We start from the raw sequence: 18,237 nt of genomic DNA on the forward strand, positions 1-18,237 counted from the left end.
TAGGGAGGGAATTCCAGGATTTGGACCCACCGACACTGAAGGAACATATCCTGCTAAATCACTATGGTGAGTGGCTTGGAGGGGAACTTGCAGGTGGTAGTGTTCCCCATGTATCTGCTGCCCTTGTTCTTTTCGATGGAAGTGATCATGGGTTTGGAAGGTGCTGTCCGAGGAGCCTTGATGAATTTCTGCAGTGCTTCTTGTCGGTAGTATGCACTGCTGTGACTGAGTACTGGTGGTGGAGAAAATGGATGATTGTGAATGTGGTGCCAATCAAGCAAAGGCTTCTTTGTTCTGAATGGTGTCAAGCTCCTTGAGTGCTGTTGGGATTGCATTCACCCAGGCATTTGGGGAGTATTCCACACTCTTGACTTGTGCCTTGTAGACGGTCCACAGGCTTTGGTGAGTCAGGACGTGCGTTGCTTGCTGCAGTATTCCTAGCTTTTGACCTGCTTTTGTAGCCACTGTGTTTATGTACCAAGTCTAGTTGAGTTTCTGGTCAATAGTAAATCCCAGGATGCTGATAGTGGGGGATTCAGTGATGGTAACACCATTGAATATCAAGGGGTGGTGATTATATTGTATCTTACTAGAGATGGTCATTGGCTTGCATTTGTGTGACATAAATGTTACATGCCACTTGTTGGCCCAAGGCTAGGCATTGTTTGGATCTTGTGCATTTAGATGTGAACTCTTCAGTATCTGAGGAGTGATGAATGGTGCTGAACATTGTGTAATCATTCGTGAACATCTCCACTTCTGACCTTACGATGGAGGGAAAACCATTGATGAGCCAGCTAAAGATGTTTGGGACAAGGACACTACCCTGAGGAACTCATATACTGGGGTATGTTTATTTGTGGGATATATTTGGGATATAATTATCTTGGGGGTATATTTAATCCTCGGGTATATAATTACCCTGGGGAGTATATTTAATCCTCGGGTATATAATTACCCTGGGGAGTATGTTTATTCCTTGGGGATATTACTTTCCTGGGGGATATAATTACCCTGGTGGGTCTATTTATTCCGGGGGGGTATAATCATTGCTGGAGCGAGGGGGAATTTAGAGGATCTCGCCCCATCCGGGGTTCGAGCCGCTCAGACAAAGCCTGACGCCCTCTGGCGCTGTGATTGGCTGCGGTCTCGCCAATCCGCTGAGCCGCCTGTGAGGCGTTGACCAATGGCAGCGGAGAATCTCCCGGCTGTGATGGTTTGGATTTAAAGAGCCGCTCGAGACTGAGGCTCTCTCACCCCCCCCCCCCCCCACGACTTAGTGAGAGAGAGGAACATGAAGAAGCTGAGAGTGTGGGAAAAGGCCAGGCAGAGAGAGAATATGCAGGGATAGACAGGAGAAAAAAAAAGGAAAAGAGTATATAAAGTGATAGATATAGAGAGAAGAACACCGACTAAAGTGTAGCAGTGTGCCTATACACAGAGTGAGAGACACTTGCATGTGCAGGGGGAGAGAGAGAGAGAATTAACAGGGATAGAAAGAGTTTTTAATAGAGGGACAGGGAGAAGGAGAGACGGAGAGAAAGACAAGGGGTGTGTGTGTGTGTGTGTGTGAGAGAGAGAGAGAGAGAGAGGGCGGGCGGGCGGTAGAGGGTGTGCGCGGGCCGGGGGCAGAGAGAGGACACTGTCCCCGCTGCAGAGAGAGGGACTGGGGGTGTGTATCTGCGGACAGCCCGGACTTCCTTCCTTCCTTCCCAGAGACAGGGGCCTGAGGCCTAGGCACGGACTCACTCCCTCAGCCGGGGTGGGGGACAGGAGCTGACTGACGGACCGGGCCAAGGGTACAGGCCGATGGAAGGTAAGGAGCAGGAGCTGCCGGCGTCAGGGCGCATCCCAGAGTCGGGCCCCTCTCGCGCCCCACCCCAGGGTGGGGATCTGTCTGTGCTTCTCCCCATCGCTAGGGTGGGGGGTTTGTCTCTCCTACCCACAATCTCTGGATGAGGGCTTGTCTGTGTCCCTGTGTCTACACCCTCGACCCCCGACCCAGGTGGGGTCTGTTTGTCACCCTGTCCCTGAGGCAGGGTCTATCTGTCTCTTTTTTTTTCATTCTACCCAGGGTGGGATCTGTCTCTGTTCCCCACCCCTAGGGGTGGGATCTGTCTACCTCCTTTCCTTTCTCTCCCCCCCCCCCGCCAGGGTGTGTTTGTTACCCCATCCCTGGTGGGGTCTGTCTGTTTTCAAAGTCTTCTTTCCCACCCCCAGGATGGGGTCTACTTGTCTGTTTTCGCTCCCCCACCCCACAACGGAGTCGTCTGTCTGTCTGCCTGCCTCTCCTCCCCGCTGACTAGAGTCCGTCTCCCCGCTTTCCTGTCTCTGTCCGGATACCCAATCCCACAATGTGCCACGTGTCAGCCCTGATTTCCATCCTGTCCCAGTGCTGTGTTCACACATTACTGCAGCAGCAGCAATCTTACAAAAGGCAGCTTTCATACCGAGAAATGGACATCCAAACATAACGAATCACCACAGCCCTCGCTGGCAAACGCTCACACTGTCAAGGGCAATGCTAGTCGGAAAGTCTAGAGCTAAGGGTAGGACAGAAACAAAATTAAAGGGTCGCCGTTTGACTGAGGTGTGTAAAATTGAGGGGCATAGGAGAGGAAGCTGCTGTTCCTTTTTAGTTGATGGGTCAGTAACAAGGGACATAGTTTTAAGTTGAATGGCAGAAGGTTTAAAGGAGATTAGAGGAAACTCCCATTCTACCAGAGGTTGGTGGCATTCTGAATGCACTGCCTGGGAGGGTATTTGAGATGGTAATGTCGTGAACTTTATGAAGTACTTGTATGAGCACTTGAAAGGTCGTAACATTCAAGGCTGTGGGCCTAGTGCTGGAAAATGGCACTAACGTAGTTAGAGGAGTTCATTCGGTGTTGACTCGATGGACTGAAGGGACTATTTTGTCCTATAATGATTCGAGCATTGTATATTTAAGACCCAAGAGGAATTTCTCTGTCTGTCTCTCTGTCTCTCTCTTGCCCGCCCCCCCAAAAAGACTGTGGTTAGTGTTTGGAAATTTTTTACAGAGAGCCAACTGGTTGGGAGCATCAAGGTATTCAAGGCTGGGTTGATAGACCATTGACTACCGAGGCAAAGATTATTGTGAGAGGAGGCAGGGAGGGAAGTGGGGTTAAGGGTGCAAGTCAGTCAGCTGTGATCTATAGTGAATGTCAGAGCGGGCTTGGCTTGGACATGGTGGGTGGCTGCTGATGTGAATGGCTTTCAAAATACAAGGTGTGGGTGTTGCTAGCTGGACTGCAAATTACTGCCTGTCTCTTGTAGTGCTGAGCAACTGCCATCCTTGGGTGTAGGTACTCCTGTTAGTAGAGCAGGTGCAAGATTGTGACCCTATGACAAGAAGAAATTCCAACGTAGCAACACAGTATTCTGGTGTAAAACTTAATGAGGGAACTTGCAGATGCTGGCGTTGCAAGGATCTGCTACTTGTGTCTTTCTACATACGGGAGTTAGCTGGTTTCAAAGATGCAGTCAAAGGCAGCTTGGCAAGTTACAACAGTGCCTATTGTACATGATGGCCACTGTTATAGGTGCATTATTGATGGAGGGAGTAATGTTGAAGGGTGCCAGTCAGTGGGTTGGATGGTGTTGAGCTTCTCGAGTGTCCCTGGTGCTGTACTAGTCCGGGCAAGTGGAGAGTTTTCCATCAAACCCTTGACTTGTTCCTCTATTGATGAGGACAGGTTTTGGGGAGTTAGAAAGTAAGTTACTTGCTGTGCAATTCTCAGGCTCTGAGATGCTATTGCAGTTCCAGTATGCATAATACTGGTTCTGATCAATGGTAATCCACAGGGTATTGATGGTGGGGCAACCTGGAGATGGTAATGCCACTGAATATGAAGGGGAGATTTTTAGATTCTAGCTTAGAACATAGAACATAGAACAGTACAGCACAGAACAGGCCCTTCAGCCCACAATGTTGTGCCGACCATTGATCCTCATGTATGCACCCTCAAATTTCTGTGACCATATGCATGTCCAGCAGTCTCTTAAATGACCCCAATGACCTTGCTTCCATAACTGCTGCTGGCAACGCATTCCATGCTCTCACAACTCTCTGTGTAAAGAACCCGCTTCTGACATCCCCTCTATACTTTCCTCCAACCAGCTTAAAACTATGACCCCTCGTGCTAGCCATTTCTGCCCTGGGAAATAGTCTCTGGCTATCAACTCTATCTATGCCTCTCATTATCTTGTATACCTCAATTAGGTCCCCTCTCCTCCTCCTTTTCTCCAATGAAATAAGTCCGAGCTCAGTCAACCTCTCTTCATAAGATAAGCCCTCCAGTCCAGGCAGCATCCTGGTAAACCTTCTCTGAACCCTCTCCAAAGCATCCACATCTTTCCTATAATAGGGCGACCAGAACTGGACGCAGTATTCCAAGTGCGGTCTAACCAAAGCTTTATAGAGCTGCAACAAGATCTCACGACTGTTAAACTCAATCCCCCTGTTATTGGAGAAAGTTACCACAGGCCTAGGTAATGTCCAAGCCTTGTTGCATATGGAAACGGTCCGCTTCAGTGCCTGATTGGAATTATTCTTGTCACATGTATCAAGGTACAGTGAAAAAAATTATATCAGAGATAGTAGGAACTGCAGATACTGGAGAATCTGAGATAACAAGGTGCAGAGCTGAATGAACACAGCAGGCCAAGCATCATCAGAAGAGCAGGAAGGCTGACGTTTCGGTCCTAGACCCTTCTTTAGAGACTCTTCAGAAAATTTTCTGATGAAGGGTCTAGGCCCAAAACATCAGCCTTCCTGCTCCTTTGCTGCCTGGCCTGCTGTGTTCATTCAGCTCTGCACCTTGTTATCACAGTGAAAAAATTGTTTTGCATGCTATGCAGACAAATCATAACTTAAACAAGTACATCAAGGTAATAGAACAGAATGCAGAATATAGTGTTACAGCTACAGAGAAGTGCAGAGAAAGATCAACTGTGATAAATGAGCAGTCTGTTTATAAGTCGGATAACAGCGGGGAAGTTGCAAACAGTATGGAATGTTGTTCAGTTATCAGTGCACACTTCTGACATGATGCAGGGAAGATCATTGAAGCAGCTGAAGTTAGTTCACTGGCTGGGTGTTGCAGCTCTGTAGATCTTAGGTCTGATTTCTTTTCTGCAAGCTTGAGTTGACAGCTGATTTTTTTTTTTTCCCCCCAAGTGTGCCTGGGTCTCCCTTTCTTCATTAAACTAAATTGTGTCCCCTGGCATTATGGTCATGACAGGGTGCGGGAAATGCTGGACCGGGGGTTGCAGATTGTGCTGGAGTGCAGTTCTTCTGCTGTTGGCCCACAGTGCCTCATGGATAACCAGCCCGGAGTTGCTCAGTCAGTTTGAAGTCTATCTTTTTTAGCATGGTGTTACTGCCCTACAACATGATGGTGTGCATTTCGCTGAGGATGGCACTTCATCTTCATGAGAATTAACTGGTGGTATCTTGTACTGGTGTTGTCATGGGCTGGCATTTGTTTGGGTAGATTGGTGAGGGTGACATCAAGTAATTTTTTTTCTCTCTTGTTGAGACCCCCATCCCTTGTTGTATGACCAGACTAACTACTGTGTCCTTTTTAAGACTTAGCTAGCTCAGTGGATAGTGATGTTACTGAGCCATACCTAGTGATAGATATTGAAGGACAATCCACTGCCCCACCCCCAACAGAAGAATATGTTGTGCAGCCTTGTCACCCTCAGTGCTTTCTTCAAGTAGTGTTCAACATGGAGGAGCACTGATTCATCAGCTGTGATGGCTGTAGTAGGTGGTAGTCAGCCGGAGATTTGACCTTTAATCTGTGCAATTTCATAGGGGCCGGAATCAAATGTTGAGGACTCCTAGGGCAACCCCCTTCCAATGTATGTGCCTGTGCTGCCACTATTCGGTTGGTCTGACCTGCTGATTTGCACAGGAGATACTCATGGTGTTGTCTGGAATGTTGTCTATGGTGTTGAGTAAATGACTGAGTCAGGCTTTTGAACTAGTCTGTGGGAGCACTCTGATCTTGACACAAGCCCCCATTTGTTACTAAGGAGGATTTTTGCAGGATAGTCAGGTCTGGGTTTGTCACTTATTTCTGGTGCCAAGATTGATGGGTGGTGTGTCCTATTTCGGTCCTTTCTTTAGACTTTATGTCAATATGATACAATGGAGTGGTTTTTTTCAGCTGCATTGTTGGTTGATTGATCAGTCTGTCACTTCAGACCAGTAAGGACAGCAGATTGTCTTTTAGGGAAGACAATCAATGAGTCAGGTGCATGTTTTTTAACAACAGTAGCTTGATGGTCACCAGTAGTTTTAGGTTTCTCATTCTGTTTTAATTAAAATGTTACTATCTGTTGTGTGGTAGTTTGAACCCTCTCTCCAGACCATCAGTTGCGTTACCACCACATCACCATCTCCTGTTGCTTATGGACCTCTCTGTATGATCATACCAGTGGTTGGAGGTCCTCAATGGAATGGAATTGTACATCTTGAGAGACCCTTTAGAAATGCCTTAAAATATAAAGCTTTTAAAGTTTGTTTTGGAGGCATGCATTGTCATAATAAATATGGTAAAATGTTTCACTTGACTAATTTAAAAGGTTGTTTATCAATATCTGTAGCTTGCAGTGCAGGTTTCTTCTTAGAATTTAATTGCTTGATTACATGGAATGAATAAAGTTACTTTTTAATGTTGCTCAAACTGTATGCCTTTGGTTTAAAATAAAGTTGTGCCAAAAAATCCAGCTACTCCTGAAGAAAGGACAAGTACAAAATTTTAGAACTGGGCCCCACAAACTGTCAGGCAGGGTCACAGGTATGGGGATAAGTAGGCTGTTTTGGATTGCTAAACTGGCAGAGAGTGCCACCACCTGTTTAGAGTGGATTCAACTGTATATTCCTGGCAGGATTAGCAGAGGTTGATTCAGGATAACTTGAGTTCCTCTTTCTAGACATTAGTGTGAAAATAAACATGGCATGGGTATGCAGTCCTGAAATTGGGTTGGCTCAGTGAGTAGGCTTGTAATATTGTGGTGTTTGTTAGTTGACTTTAAAACCCATTTTGATGTTCTGTTTGAGCCTTATCTCTGCAAAAATATCACATTAATATCAGGGAGATTTTCCTTTGGTTTCTATATTCAAAATGGTAATTTTAAACCCCCACTTAAAAGCTTCCTTTAATCTGATTTTTTGCATTTTATCCCATCAGTTTAATCATCACACTCTTGTGTCCTCTGTCACAGAGGCCTCAATCAGGCAAGGTATTTCCTGTGCTCAATCAGTGCATGCAGTCTGTCCACTTGGCCAAATTATATTCCTCAACGCTTTCACAACATTGCCAAACTTTTAATGGTGTCTCTGACAGCATTTATCTAGTTTGACACCTACATCTTTGGTGTTGAATGGACAACAGATACAGAAGGTGATACAACTGTCCCCATATTAATGTGACCGGCGCACCGTGATAATTGCTTCTCCTTCACCTTCTTTCCCCTGACCCAACCCTGCCTCAGCAACAGTCATTGGATCTTCCTCCGTTGTCTACACAAAGATGCAGCTTCCATGCGCGTGCTTATCATCTCCAAGACTATCTTTCAACCAGTGCTTTGTTTAACAGCAAGTGATGAAAGTGAAATCTTTTTGACTAAATGTTGGGATTTTGTTTTAACCTGCTCCATCAGCTCTGTTAACGAAGTGTGAAGAACACAGCAGGCCAAGCAGCAAATCAGCACAAAAGCTGACGTTATGGGCCTAGACCCTTCATCAGAGCCAGGTCTAGGCTCAAAACATCAGCTTTTGTGCTCCTGAGCTGCTGCTTGGCCTGCTGTGTTCATCAGCTTCACACTTTGTTATCTTGGATCCTCCAGCATCTGCAGTTTCCATTATCTCCCATCAGCTCTATTAAAGGCATTGGTTTCTCAACTTGTAAACTGAAGCAAACAACAAAATCCTGGTTAGACTGAGATCAATGCATCTTAACCTAGATTATTTATACTTGTGTAACATTGTACACTGCTCCTGAAATCCTTATCCATGTTGACTCTCGCTTCTTCTAATATCCACTGATCTTCATGAATGTCAATTTGCTCAAAAATTGACTATTCATATTTTGTACCCACTGCTATTTTTTCCCCTTCTCTCCTCCAGTTGGTCTTGCAGTCAGAGATAATGGGAACTGCAGATGCTGGAGAATTCCAAGACAAGAAAATGTGAGGCTGGATGAACACAGCAGGCCAAGCAGCATCTCCCCACCTATACTCTCCTCTCCACCTATCTTCTTTACTCTCCATCTTCGGTCCGCCTCCCCCTCTCTCCCTATTTATTCCAGTTCACTCTCCCCATCCCCCTCTCTGATGAAGGGTCTAGGCCCGAAACGTCAGCTTTTGTGCTCCTGAGATGCTGCTTGGCCTGCTGTGTTCATCCAGCCTCACATTTTATTGTCTTGGTCTTGCAGTCAGCCTGGTTTCCTGTATCCTATGTTCTATTTTTATATTATTCATCCGCATCACAAGTTTTTCCAAGAATTCTTGGCAGCCTAGACTTTAACAAGATTTCAGTCATATCTTGGGACTATTATATCATGAGTCATATGTTCCTTTATTCCCTTGGTCTGACTTTTAACTTGTTTCCTTTTATTTTTGTCCCTCTCTAATGGAATAGAAGTCAAATGGATCTTTCAGTCACTGTATAAATGTTTGAATTTTTCCATATCTAAGACTGTCCTATCAGCTTTGCTTAATTTTTTTTTCAAAATGTCAAGAGATTTTGCACCATTGTGACATTTTAAAAATAGTTTTATCCCCTCTTGTTTTGACGTCATTCTCAGCCTGACCTTGTGAGTAGGTCTTGGGTTTAGTCATCTCTTTAGTCATCAGTCAGTCAGTTTTCTAAAATCTGGGAACATTCAACAAAATTGCAGTTTCTTTTTAAGAGTGCAAGTTCCTTCAGATCTTTTATGTATTCATGCCTGAGAGTCTTTTTCAGAGTTTTTTAAATTAATGTGTATCCTGAAGATTTGCACAGTTAGTATAGTGATGGTTTGTTGCAATGTAGAGCCTAAAGGACGTAATGTTAGCGAGTTTTGAGAAGATTTGTAGCTCAAGTTGAGGTTCTGGATGTGAGTTTGCTCGCTGAGCTGGAAGGTTCGTTTTTCAGACGTTTCGTCACCATACTAGGTAACATGATCAGTGAGCCTCCGACGAAGCGCTGGTATTATGTCCCGCTTTCTATTTATCTGGTTAGGTTTCCTTGGGTTGGTAATGTCATTTCCTGCATTAGTGATGTCATTTCCTGTTCTTTTTCTCAGGGGATGGTAGATTGTCTACCATCCCCTGAGAAAAAGAACAGGAAATGACATCACTAATGCAGGAAATGACATTACCAACCCAAGGAAACCTAACCAGATAAATAGAAAGCGGGACATAATACCAGCGCTTCGTCGGAGGCTCACTGATCATGTTACCTAGTATGGTGACGAAACGTCTGAAAAACGAACCTTGCAGCTCAGTGAGCAAACTCACATCCAGGATGTAATGTGCTCGATTTAATTCCTGGCCTGTGATATGTTGTTCTCACTGTGCCACTTTGACTTGTGTGCCCTGGTTAAAGCGGTTGCTCATGTTTGCTAACGTAAGATCTTGCGCTGGGCTTGACTCTGATGTCCTGTCAGTTGATGCTTACTGTCTGGTTTCCGCATTATTTCAGACACTCGCCCGAAGTATATTTAGAATGATACCATATAAGAATCAAAACAGAAAGCAAAAAAAGTATTTAATAGAGAACAATATTATGTGAAATAATGTTTACTTGGAGACAAGAAAGGCATTTTCCTACTTTGAAGTGTTAAAGGAGAGCAATTAATGTGCCAATACATTAATGCCCCACAGTGTTACCTACTTATTAATGTTTAATGCAATGGGTGTTTGTTTCTTTTTTCCTTACGGTCATACAGCATGGAAACAGACCCTTGAGTCCGACCAGTCCATGCTGAACATGATCCAAACTAAATTAGGCCCACCTCCCTGTGCTTGGCCCATATCCCTCCAAATCTTTCTTATTCATGTACATATCCAAATGACTTTTGAACATTGTAACTGTACCCGCATCTTCCGCTTCCTTTAGAAGTTCGTTCCACACATGAACTAGTGTTACCCCTCAGTCTTTTTAAAATCTTTCTCTTCTCATCTAGTCTTGAAATCCCTCACCCCAGGGAAAAGACACCTGCCATTCACCTTATCTTTTGACCTTGGAAGTTTCTATCGGGTCATGTCTTGACCTCTGCTCCAGTGGAAAAATGTCCCAGCCTATCCACCCTCTCCTTATAACTCTCACCCTCCATTCCTGGCAACATGCTGATAAATCTCTTTTGAGTCCTCTCCAGCTTAATAATATCTTTCCTATCACAGCGAGACTAGAACTGGACACACTACTCCAGAATAAGTCTCACCATGTACTGTACAAACTCGACATGATGCCCCAACTCATTACTCAAAGTTCTGAGCAATGAAGGCGAGCATGCTAAACACTGCCATACGCACCCTGTTTATTTGTGATGCAAATTGATTTTTAAGTTGCTCTGAAAGGCAGAATTGCATTTGGAGGATGGTTCTTTTTCCTTACAACCATCAGTTTTATTATCTTTGTAAAGTAGTGTAGTTAAGTAAAATGTTAAACCTAAACATACATAAAGTCAGAAATCGCACAACACTAGGTTAAAGTCCAGGGATAATGGGACCTGCAGATGCTGGAGAATCCAAGATAATAAAAATGTGAGGCTGGATGAACCCAGCAGGCCAAGCAGCATCTCAGGAGCACAAAAGCTTTTGTGCTCCTGAGATGCTGCTGAGCCTGCTGTGTTCATCCAGCCTCACATTTTATTAACTAGGTTAAAGTCCAACAGATTTATTTGAAAACAAGCTTTTGATATATTAGAAACTAGTGTAGATCTGATGCAAAAGTTAAATAGATAGTGGCATACAACCTGTAACAGGTGAGTGTGGCTAACTGATCCTGGGTGGCCAATGAATGGATGCCGCATAGTTTTTGGTCTGTAGCTGTGGTAGGACCATTAGACTCAGTAGCTAAAGAGTTAGGAAACTCTTACCCCAATCTTTCTGATTATCTGGAGAAGGCAGTTCCTGATGAGAACCCCCCCCCCCCCCCCTTCCAACTCTTGTCTCCGTATGAGTGTTAATGTTCTTTATTTCTGGGGACTGGTTGGTTGCCTTCCATTTGTCACCTTTAGTGAGTAGCTCTGACCAATGCCTGCAGGGAGGTGGGAGGGCCACCTTCCCTTTGCCCACTACTTTAGCTTGAGATCACATTTAGTTTGCCTTGTACCGAACGTTATTGGCCTTTATTAGGTGCGTATTAAATAAGGCCCAAGGTGCCATCCTGTTGAATATCAACAAGGAAGCCTGAGCTAGGAGATATTGAGGTTTCTAAAGGGCTGTTTGTTTTTCCACACGCACATGCACCTCTGCTGAGCTGGCCTTGTGCTTTGCCTACCACTTTCATAACAATTTTGTACCTATCCTAAAAAGTTTTAAAGGCCCTTTTTATGACTTTTGTAACAGGGAGAGTGATGAATTTACCAGTGCCACAGGCTCCGTCAGAAAGTCTTATTCACATTGTGTGCGTTTGTTCACACAAAGTGGTCTGGTACAATAGCTAGAAATGTATTTTATTTGCTTTGAAAGAAAGCAGTTTTTTAATCATACTCTGGCATTTTCTTGATTTATGGAAATGACTTTATGCGTTACCTAAGTCATACCAGCAAAGCTATCATTTGATCCTTCACTGCCTTATGCCTTTATGTTCACAACGAGAGTGTGACAAAAGAGGGCTTTATTTTTTAGGGAACTTAGTAGTGATCAAATTACTAAAGCTGTTGTCTCAGTCTTAGACCTTCAAGTTTAAAAGGAAAGGAAACACGCTCCAACATGTTAGAGTTGTTTGAGACTATCCCTGGTATTTAATGCCAGCTATATAATAGCTGTATGTCGCATGGATGTGGGAAGGACTGACTCTGTAGTAGGCTGTCCTGAGAATGAGAAAATTTTAACTTTTGCATGACTGCTTGTATTTTTCGGGCAGATATCTTGAATAGTGTGTGATATATATTGCTTTCTGTTTGAATGTAGACAGCAAATTTGGACCTATTGCAATGGATGATTTGGAAACGATGGCTTTTGAATCCGTTGAGGATGAAATTGCTTATTGGAAAGATCTTGCTTTAAAATACCAACACTGGTAAGTACCGAACAAGGATATACTAATTAGAAAATGTGGGACTCAGTTTGGTTATTGTGAATATTTACAAATAGAACATTTTGAATGTGTAAAGCTAAAAGCTGATGTCCATCTGTAAGAGTTATGATCACTTTTTACACAAATATAATGCCCTTCACCGTCTGTCTCTTGCAACTAACTGACGCTTTAACTTGTTTTCTAAATGGTTAAATACTGACTTTGCAATTGAAATATTTTGACAATCTTTCAGTGTGTAAACAGACCATTCAATTTAAATGGTGTGTGCTGGTGCATAAACTCTCTAGATTAAACTGCTGCCACCTGCCTTCATCCAACTGTCTTCATTCCATTCTCTCTCTCTCTCTCTCTCTCTCTCTCTCTCTCTCTCTCTCTCTCTCTCTCTCATTAATTCCTTTGAAAAGGAGATCACTGTAAAATATTATCAGAGATAATGGGAACTGCAGATGCTGGAGATTCCAAGATAATAAAATGTGAGGCTGGATGAACACAGCAGGCCAAGCAGCATCTCAGGAGCACAAAAGCTGACGTTTCGGGCCTAGACCCTTCATCAGAGGGGTCTAGGCCCGAAACGTCAGCTTTTGTGCTCCTGAGATGCTGCTTGGCCTGCTGTGTTCATCCAGCCTCACATTTTATTATCACTGTAAAATATCTTTGGTTTTCGTATTGCAGTGTCTCTGGGTAAAATGGCTTAATTCTTTATTAAAGATAGCGGGAACTGCAGATGCTGGAGAATCTGAGATAACAAGGTGCAGAGTTGGATGAACACAGCAGGCCGAGCAGGAAAGCTGACGTTTTGGGCCTGGACTCTTCTTCACAAAAGACCCTTCTTTCTGAAGAAGGGTTCAGGCCGGAAACATCAGCTTTGCCGATCCTCCAATGCTGCTTGGCCTGCTGTGTTCATCCAACTCTGCACCTTGTTATCTCAGATTCTCCAGCATCTGCAGTTCCTACCATCTCTCAATTCTTCATTAGATTTGCTAGTGCTTATCTTGTATTTACAGACCCTAGTTTTGCTCAAGATGTTGGGAAAAATCAAAATGTTAAAGACCATGATGTAGTTATTTTGTTGATCCCACCCTTAGTGCACAGAATACTCGGGAAGAGCTAATCGAGTTCCAGGAAGGAAGCCGTGAATTAGAAGCAGAGCTGGAAACACAGCTGGAGCATGCTGAAAGCAGAAATCGAGACTTGTTGTCAGACAACAATCGTCTCCGCGTGGAACTTGACTTGTTTAAGGTACGTTAATGGGAAATGTACGTTGCAGTATGTTGTTGAAGTAGCTGCTATGTTGTTACAATTCTTGTAACAGGAAGGGAGGGTTCTTTTGTATTGGAGGCTTGGTGTCTGTTTTTTATTAATCCTTTCATAGGATATCATGCCTGTGGCGAAGCTAGCATTTGTCCATTCCCAGCTGCTGTTGAACTGGATGGCTAGCTGGGTCAGTTCAGAGTGAGACACATTATAAATCTGGATTCATATGTAGATCAGACCAGTTAAGATGGGCAGATTTCTTTCTCCTAAAGGATGTTAATGAACCCGATAGGTAGTTTCATGTTATAATTACCAAGACCAGCTTTTATTTTCTATGTTTTGTTAATTAAGCTTAAATTCCCCAAGCTCAAGGGTTTGAAACTATTTCTCGGGGGCACCTGCCTGGGTCTGTGGATTAGTAATCCACTGATATTACTACAATGCTACTGCCTTATTTGGATGCAGCTTGGTCTGATATTTTGGTAAACAATGTCCAAGTAATTGTTGAATGGCTTATTTTACACTTTTTTTTATGGTGCAAGTAGTGGATGATGATTTACTGTGCCTACATTAATGGGCAACATATCTCTACTGATAAAGTGAGCCTAAATATTACAAACTAGAAGTACATTGAATTGGCTATTTTATTTATTTTTAAACTATTTTCCTCAAAAGTGTTTATAAACTGTGGATGGGGAGAACCTTTTTTTATATGCTTATGGAAGGTTTGGTGACCCTTTTGTCCAATATTCCATTTTTGTATTGGGGCATTACCCAGGCAGTGGACCCCTTATGTCAGTGGAAAATTTGCAGACAATTGAAGATGTTGAATGCTCATATTTCCTCCCCTCTTCTACCCCCCCCCCCCCCCCCCCCCCCCCCCCCCGCCGCCGCCACCGCTATCCTCCGGTTGTATCTTCTAATCACTGCACATGGCTAGTATGTCTAGCCAGGGTAAGAGGTCATAGTGTCAGTAATGTGTTTAACTTAACCCGGTAGGATTTTACCCATTTTAAATAGGCTAGCTGCCCATTCATACTGGTATAGATGTGCAGTAGGTTTATTTTGTGGCAGTGGTTCTATTGGCACAATGTGAGGTTGGTAATGGTAACTATTTGTGAATGATTTTGTCACTCTAGATGGGTTGAAGTTTTTCGAATCACTTATAAATTTGAATATTAAATTATAACATGAATGTTGACTGACTTTTCTGACCGTTCTAAGCATTCACTCAGAATTTTAAATGGATCTGTTTTCCTGGTGAACTTGCTTAGTTTCCAGTTTTAATTTGTAGACCCTCTCTGAAGTGTGCATTAGTGCAAATTCTATCTCGGAAAAGTACTTTGTGCTGAACTTGTGAACTTTTGACTAATTAATTAATCAGTTTAAAGAGTATCCTTTTCTAAAGCAGGACACGGAGACTTGCTTTCTTTCTGAAGACTGAGTACAAACAAATGTCCGAGGAAACAGGGAATCCATTGTTTGAATCTGCTGCTGTGCTGTCAGCTGGAAGCATGTTTGTGCTTTCGGTTGGGAGGGGTGTGGTGGGGGGTCTCAATTTCCAAGTGGGAACAATTTTTTTTGTTGAAATTGAACAAATTCTTTGCGAGAGCTGCAACATATAGAAATTGCTTAAGACATCTGGAAGCTGTATAATGCTTTAACTAACTGTATTGCAACTAGGATATTTGATACTTTAATGTTTTTAATTGAACTGTGAAGAGCACATTCCATCACATTTTAGAATGCCCCTTGGCTAATATCTGGTGACTAGGGAGGTTACTTTGAACAATATTTATCTCCATGATGCACTGCAAGTAGTAGTTTGTGTGATAATAGTAGTGGAGCAGCATTAGTTTAAAAAAAAATTGCTCCAAGTATTGCCTAATAAATGTTTTTCTTTTCCTGTTGCATTTTGGCTGTGTGCGTGCGTGTGTCACCAAACAGCACAAAAGAGAAAAGAGGCTATAGTGAAGCAACTATTCTGGTTAGATTCTACGATATTTGATGGAAAACTAGTATTTATTTACTTATTTATTTTGCTTTGATTTATCCTCAGCCTTATTGGTTTGCTGTACTTTGTGTCTAATTTAAAAATAAAAATTTTGGTTAATTAATCAGCTTCAAGAGTATCCTTTTCTAAAGCAGGACATAGAGGTTTTCACAAGTGCATCATCTGATATGACAAACTAAATTTTAAAGAATATTCACTGCTGAATTATATAATTTTGGTCATTGGGGGAAAAACAAAAATGATCTAGAATGGATAGAATTGAGATTATTTTGGATTCAATTTGCCATTCTTTTATAAAAGTTTATGTACTGGATTCTGTTTGTTATGAAACAAACAGCAGCAGTTCCCCGTTGTCCCGAACACATTGTTTTACTCCCAACTCCCTGAAAAAAAAATTTTAAACTCAAGGCCTCTTTTTTTTGAAGTGGTTCTTTACTGGTTACTTGCAGTCCTAGCATAGAGATTGCCTTGTTTGTATATTGTTTGTGTATTGTATGATGATCTTATAGCTGACATAATGACCATAAAACAATACGGTTTGCAGCTATTTACCTTTGTGCTGCAAATTTCCACTGCCTGGGAAAATTCCATATGAGCCAGCTGTATTAAAATGAGTTTGTTTCTGTAAAGGTTGTCAGGAACATTTCAGTTTCTCAGCATGTCAATGTTTGACTTTGTGCTGCGTGGTATTTACTTCAGAGGCACTGCTGTTGAAGGCTGGGCTTGAAAACCACCCGTCCAATGATATCGCTTTCCCATGAAACACTGAAATTTTAATTCATCAAGAGTGCAAGTCACTGTCCCCTCCCTCCCTCTTCTCCACGCACACGCACGCACAAACCGCCCCTTAGAATCTTGCTGTTGGCAGCAAGCTTCAAATAAATGGATGCAATCCTTAAAACTAGATGTCAGTTTTTTTTAAAAAAATAAACAACTGGGATGTATTATAATTCTGTAGATATTGGGTGAATTGCTGTCTCGATATTTTGGTTAACTGTTGAAGTCTGTATTTTAAATTGACAGGTTTCTGGCTTTGGTGTGTTCAGGAAGTTGGAGGTGAACGAGGGGTGAGAGTGCTCATGGGCTTCTCCTGTGTAAAATTTGTCTTCAGCTTCACATCTTTTGCCAGCATAAAGTATTTTAGTTGTACATCCGTCTATGTTCCTGTAACAATCATGCACAGATCATTTACTTTCCGGGATAGGATGGGGAAAAAGAGGATGTGGAAAATACAAGATTTGTCCTTTTAATATTTGTGATTATAGAATAATATCTGAGAGCACCACTGTTGGAATTCCATCCCCTATTCCCAATTCCTCCGCCCCCGCCGCATCTGCTCCCACGATAAGACATTCCACTCCCGCACATCCCAGATGTCCAAGTTCTTTAAGGACCGCAACTTTCCCCCCACAGTGATCGAGAACGCCCTTGACCGCGTCTCCCGTATTTCCTGCAACACATCCCTCACGCCCCGTCCCCGCCACAACCGCCCCAAGAGGATCCCCCTCGTTCTCTCACACCACCCTACCAACCTCCGGATACAACGCATCATCCTCCGACACTTCCGCCATTTACAATCCGACCCCACCACCCAAGACATTTTTCCATCCCCTCCCCTGTCTGCTTTCCGGAGAGACTACTCTCTCCGTGACTCCCTTGTTCGCTCCACACTGCCCTCCAACCCCACCACACCCGGCACCTTCCCCTGCAACCGCAGGAATTGCTACACTTGTCCCCACACCTCCTCCCTCACCCCTATCCCAGGCCCCAAGATGACATTCCACATTAAGCAGAGGTTCACCTGCACATCTGCCAATGTGGTATACTGCATCCACTGTACCCGGTGCGGCTACCTCTACATTGGGGAAACCAAGCGGAGGCTTGGGGACCGCTTTGCAGAACACCTCCGCTCAGTTCGCAACAAACAACTGCACCTCCCAGTCGCAAACCATTTCCACTCCCCCTCCCATTCTCTAGATGACATGTCCATCATGGGCCTCCTGCAGTGCCACAATGATGCCACCCGAAGGTTGCAGGAACAGCAACTCATATTCCGCCTGGGAACCCTGCAGCCTAATGGTATCAATGTGGACTTCACCAGTTTCAAAATCTCCCCTTCCCCTACTGCATCCCTAAACCAGCCTAGTTCGTCCCCTCCCCCCACTGCATCACACAACCAGCCCAGCTCTTCCCCCTCCCCCACCCACTGCATCCCAAAACCAGTCCAACCTGTCTCTGCCTCCCTAACCGGTTCTTCCTCTCACCCATCCCTTCCTCCCACCCCAAGCCGCACCCCCAGCTACCTACTAACCTCATCCCACCTCCTTGACCTGTCCGTCTTCCCTGGACTGACCTATCCCCTCCCTACCTCCCCACCTATACTCTCCTCTCCACCTATCTTCTTTTCTCTCTATCTTCGGTCTGCCTCCCCCTCTCTCCCTATTTATTCCAGTTCCCTCTCCCCATCCCCCTCTCTGATGAAGGGTCTGGGCCCGAAACGTCAGCTTTTGTGCTCCTGAGATGCTGCTTGGCCTGCTGTGTTCATCCAGCCTCACATTTTATTATACTGTTGGAATAAGAATGTTTTACCAATTATTGATGTTTAAACACTGCAGGTAGAATGTTAGTATGGTGTCTGATAATTGAGCTGAAGGTGCTGTGGTTAAAGCTAATTGGGTACCAGATG

The 18,237-nt window shown here is 43.7% G+C and overlaps 1 protein-coding gene across 3 annotated transcripts in view; it reads left to right on the forward strand.

The window, feature by feature from the left end:
* Window positions 1–1,272: 1,272 nt before the first annotated feature.
* Window positions 1,273–18,237, forward strand: part of nde1 (nudE neurodevelopment protein 1) — a 43,395-nt gene continuing 26,430 nt past the window's right edge. For 2 of the 3 annotated variants that reach the window (XM_048552301.2, XM_048552300.2), the window contains exons 1-3: window positions 1,273–1,816; window positions 12,157–12,265; window positions 13,369–13,522. In XM_048552301.2, coding sequence (XP_048408258.1) covers window positions 1,810–1,816; window positions 12,157–12,265; window positions 13,369–13,522 — 270 coding nt within the window. In that variant the 5' untranslated portion in view covers window positions 1,273–1,809. Of the gene's footprint in view, window positions 1,817–9,431; window positions 9,644–12,156; window positions 12,266–13,368; window positions 13,523–18,237 lie in introns of those variants that run through there. The other variant, XM_059654193.1, reaches the window with a different exon arrangement.

The sequence above is a fragment of the Stegostoma tigrinum genome, chromosome 23 (assembly GCF_030684315.1).
Source record: "Stegostoma tigrinum isolate sSteTig4 chromosome 23, sSteTig4.hap1, whole genome shotgun sequence".
NCBI lineage: Eukaryota > Metazoa > Chordata > Chondrichthyes > Orectolobiformes > Stegostomatidae > Stegostoma > Stegostoma tigrinum.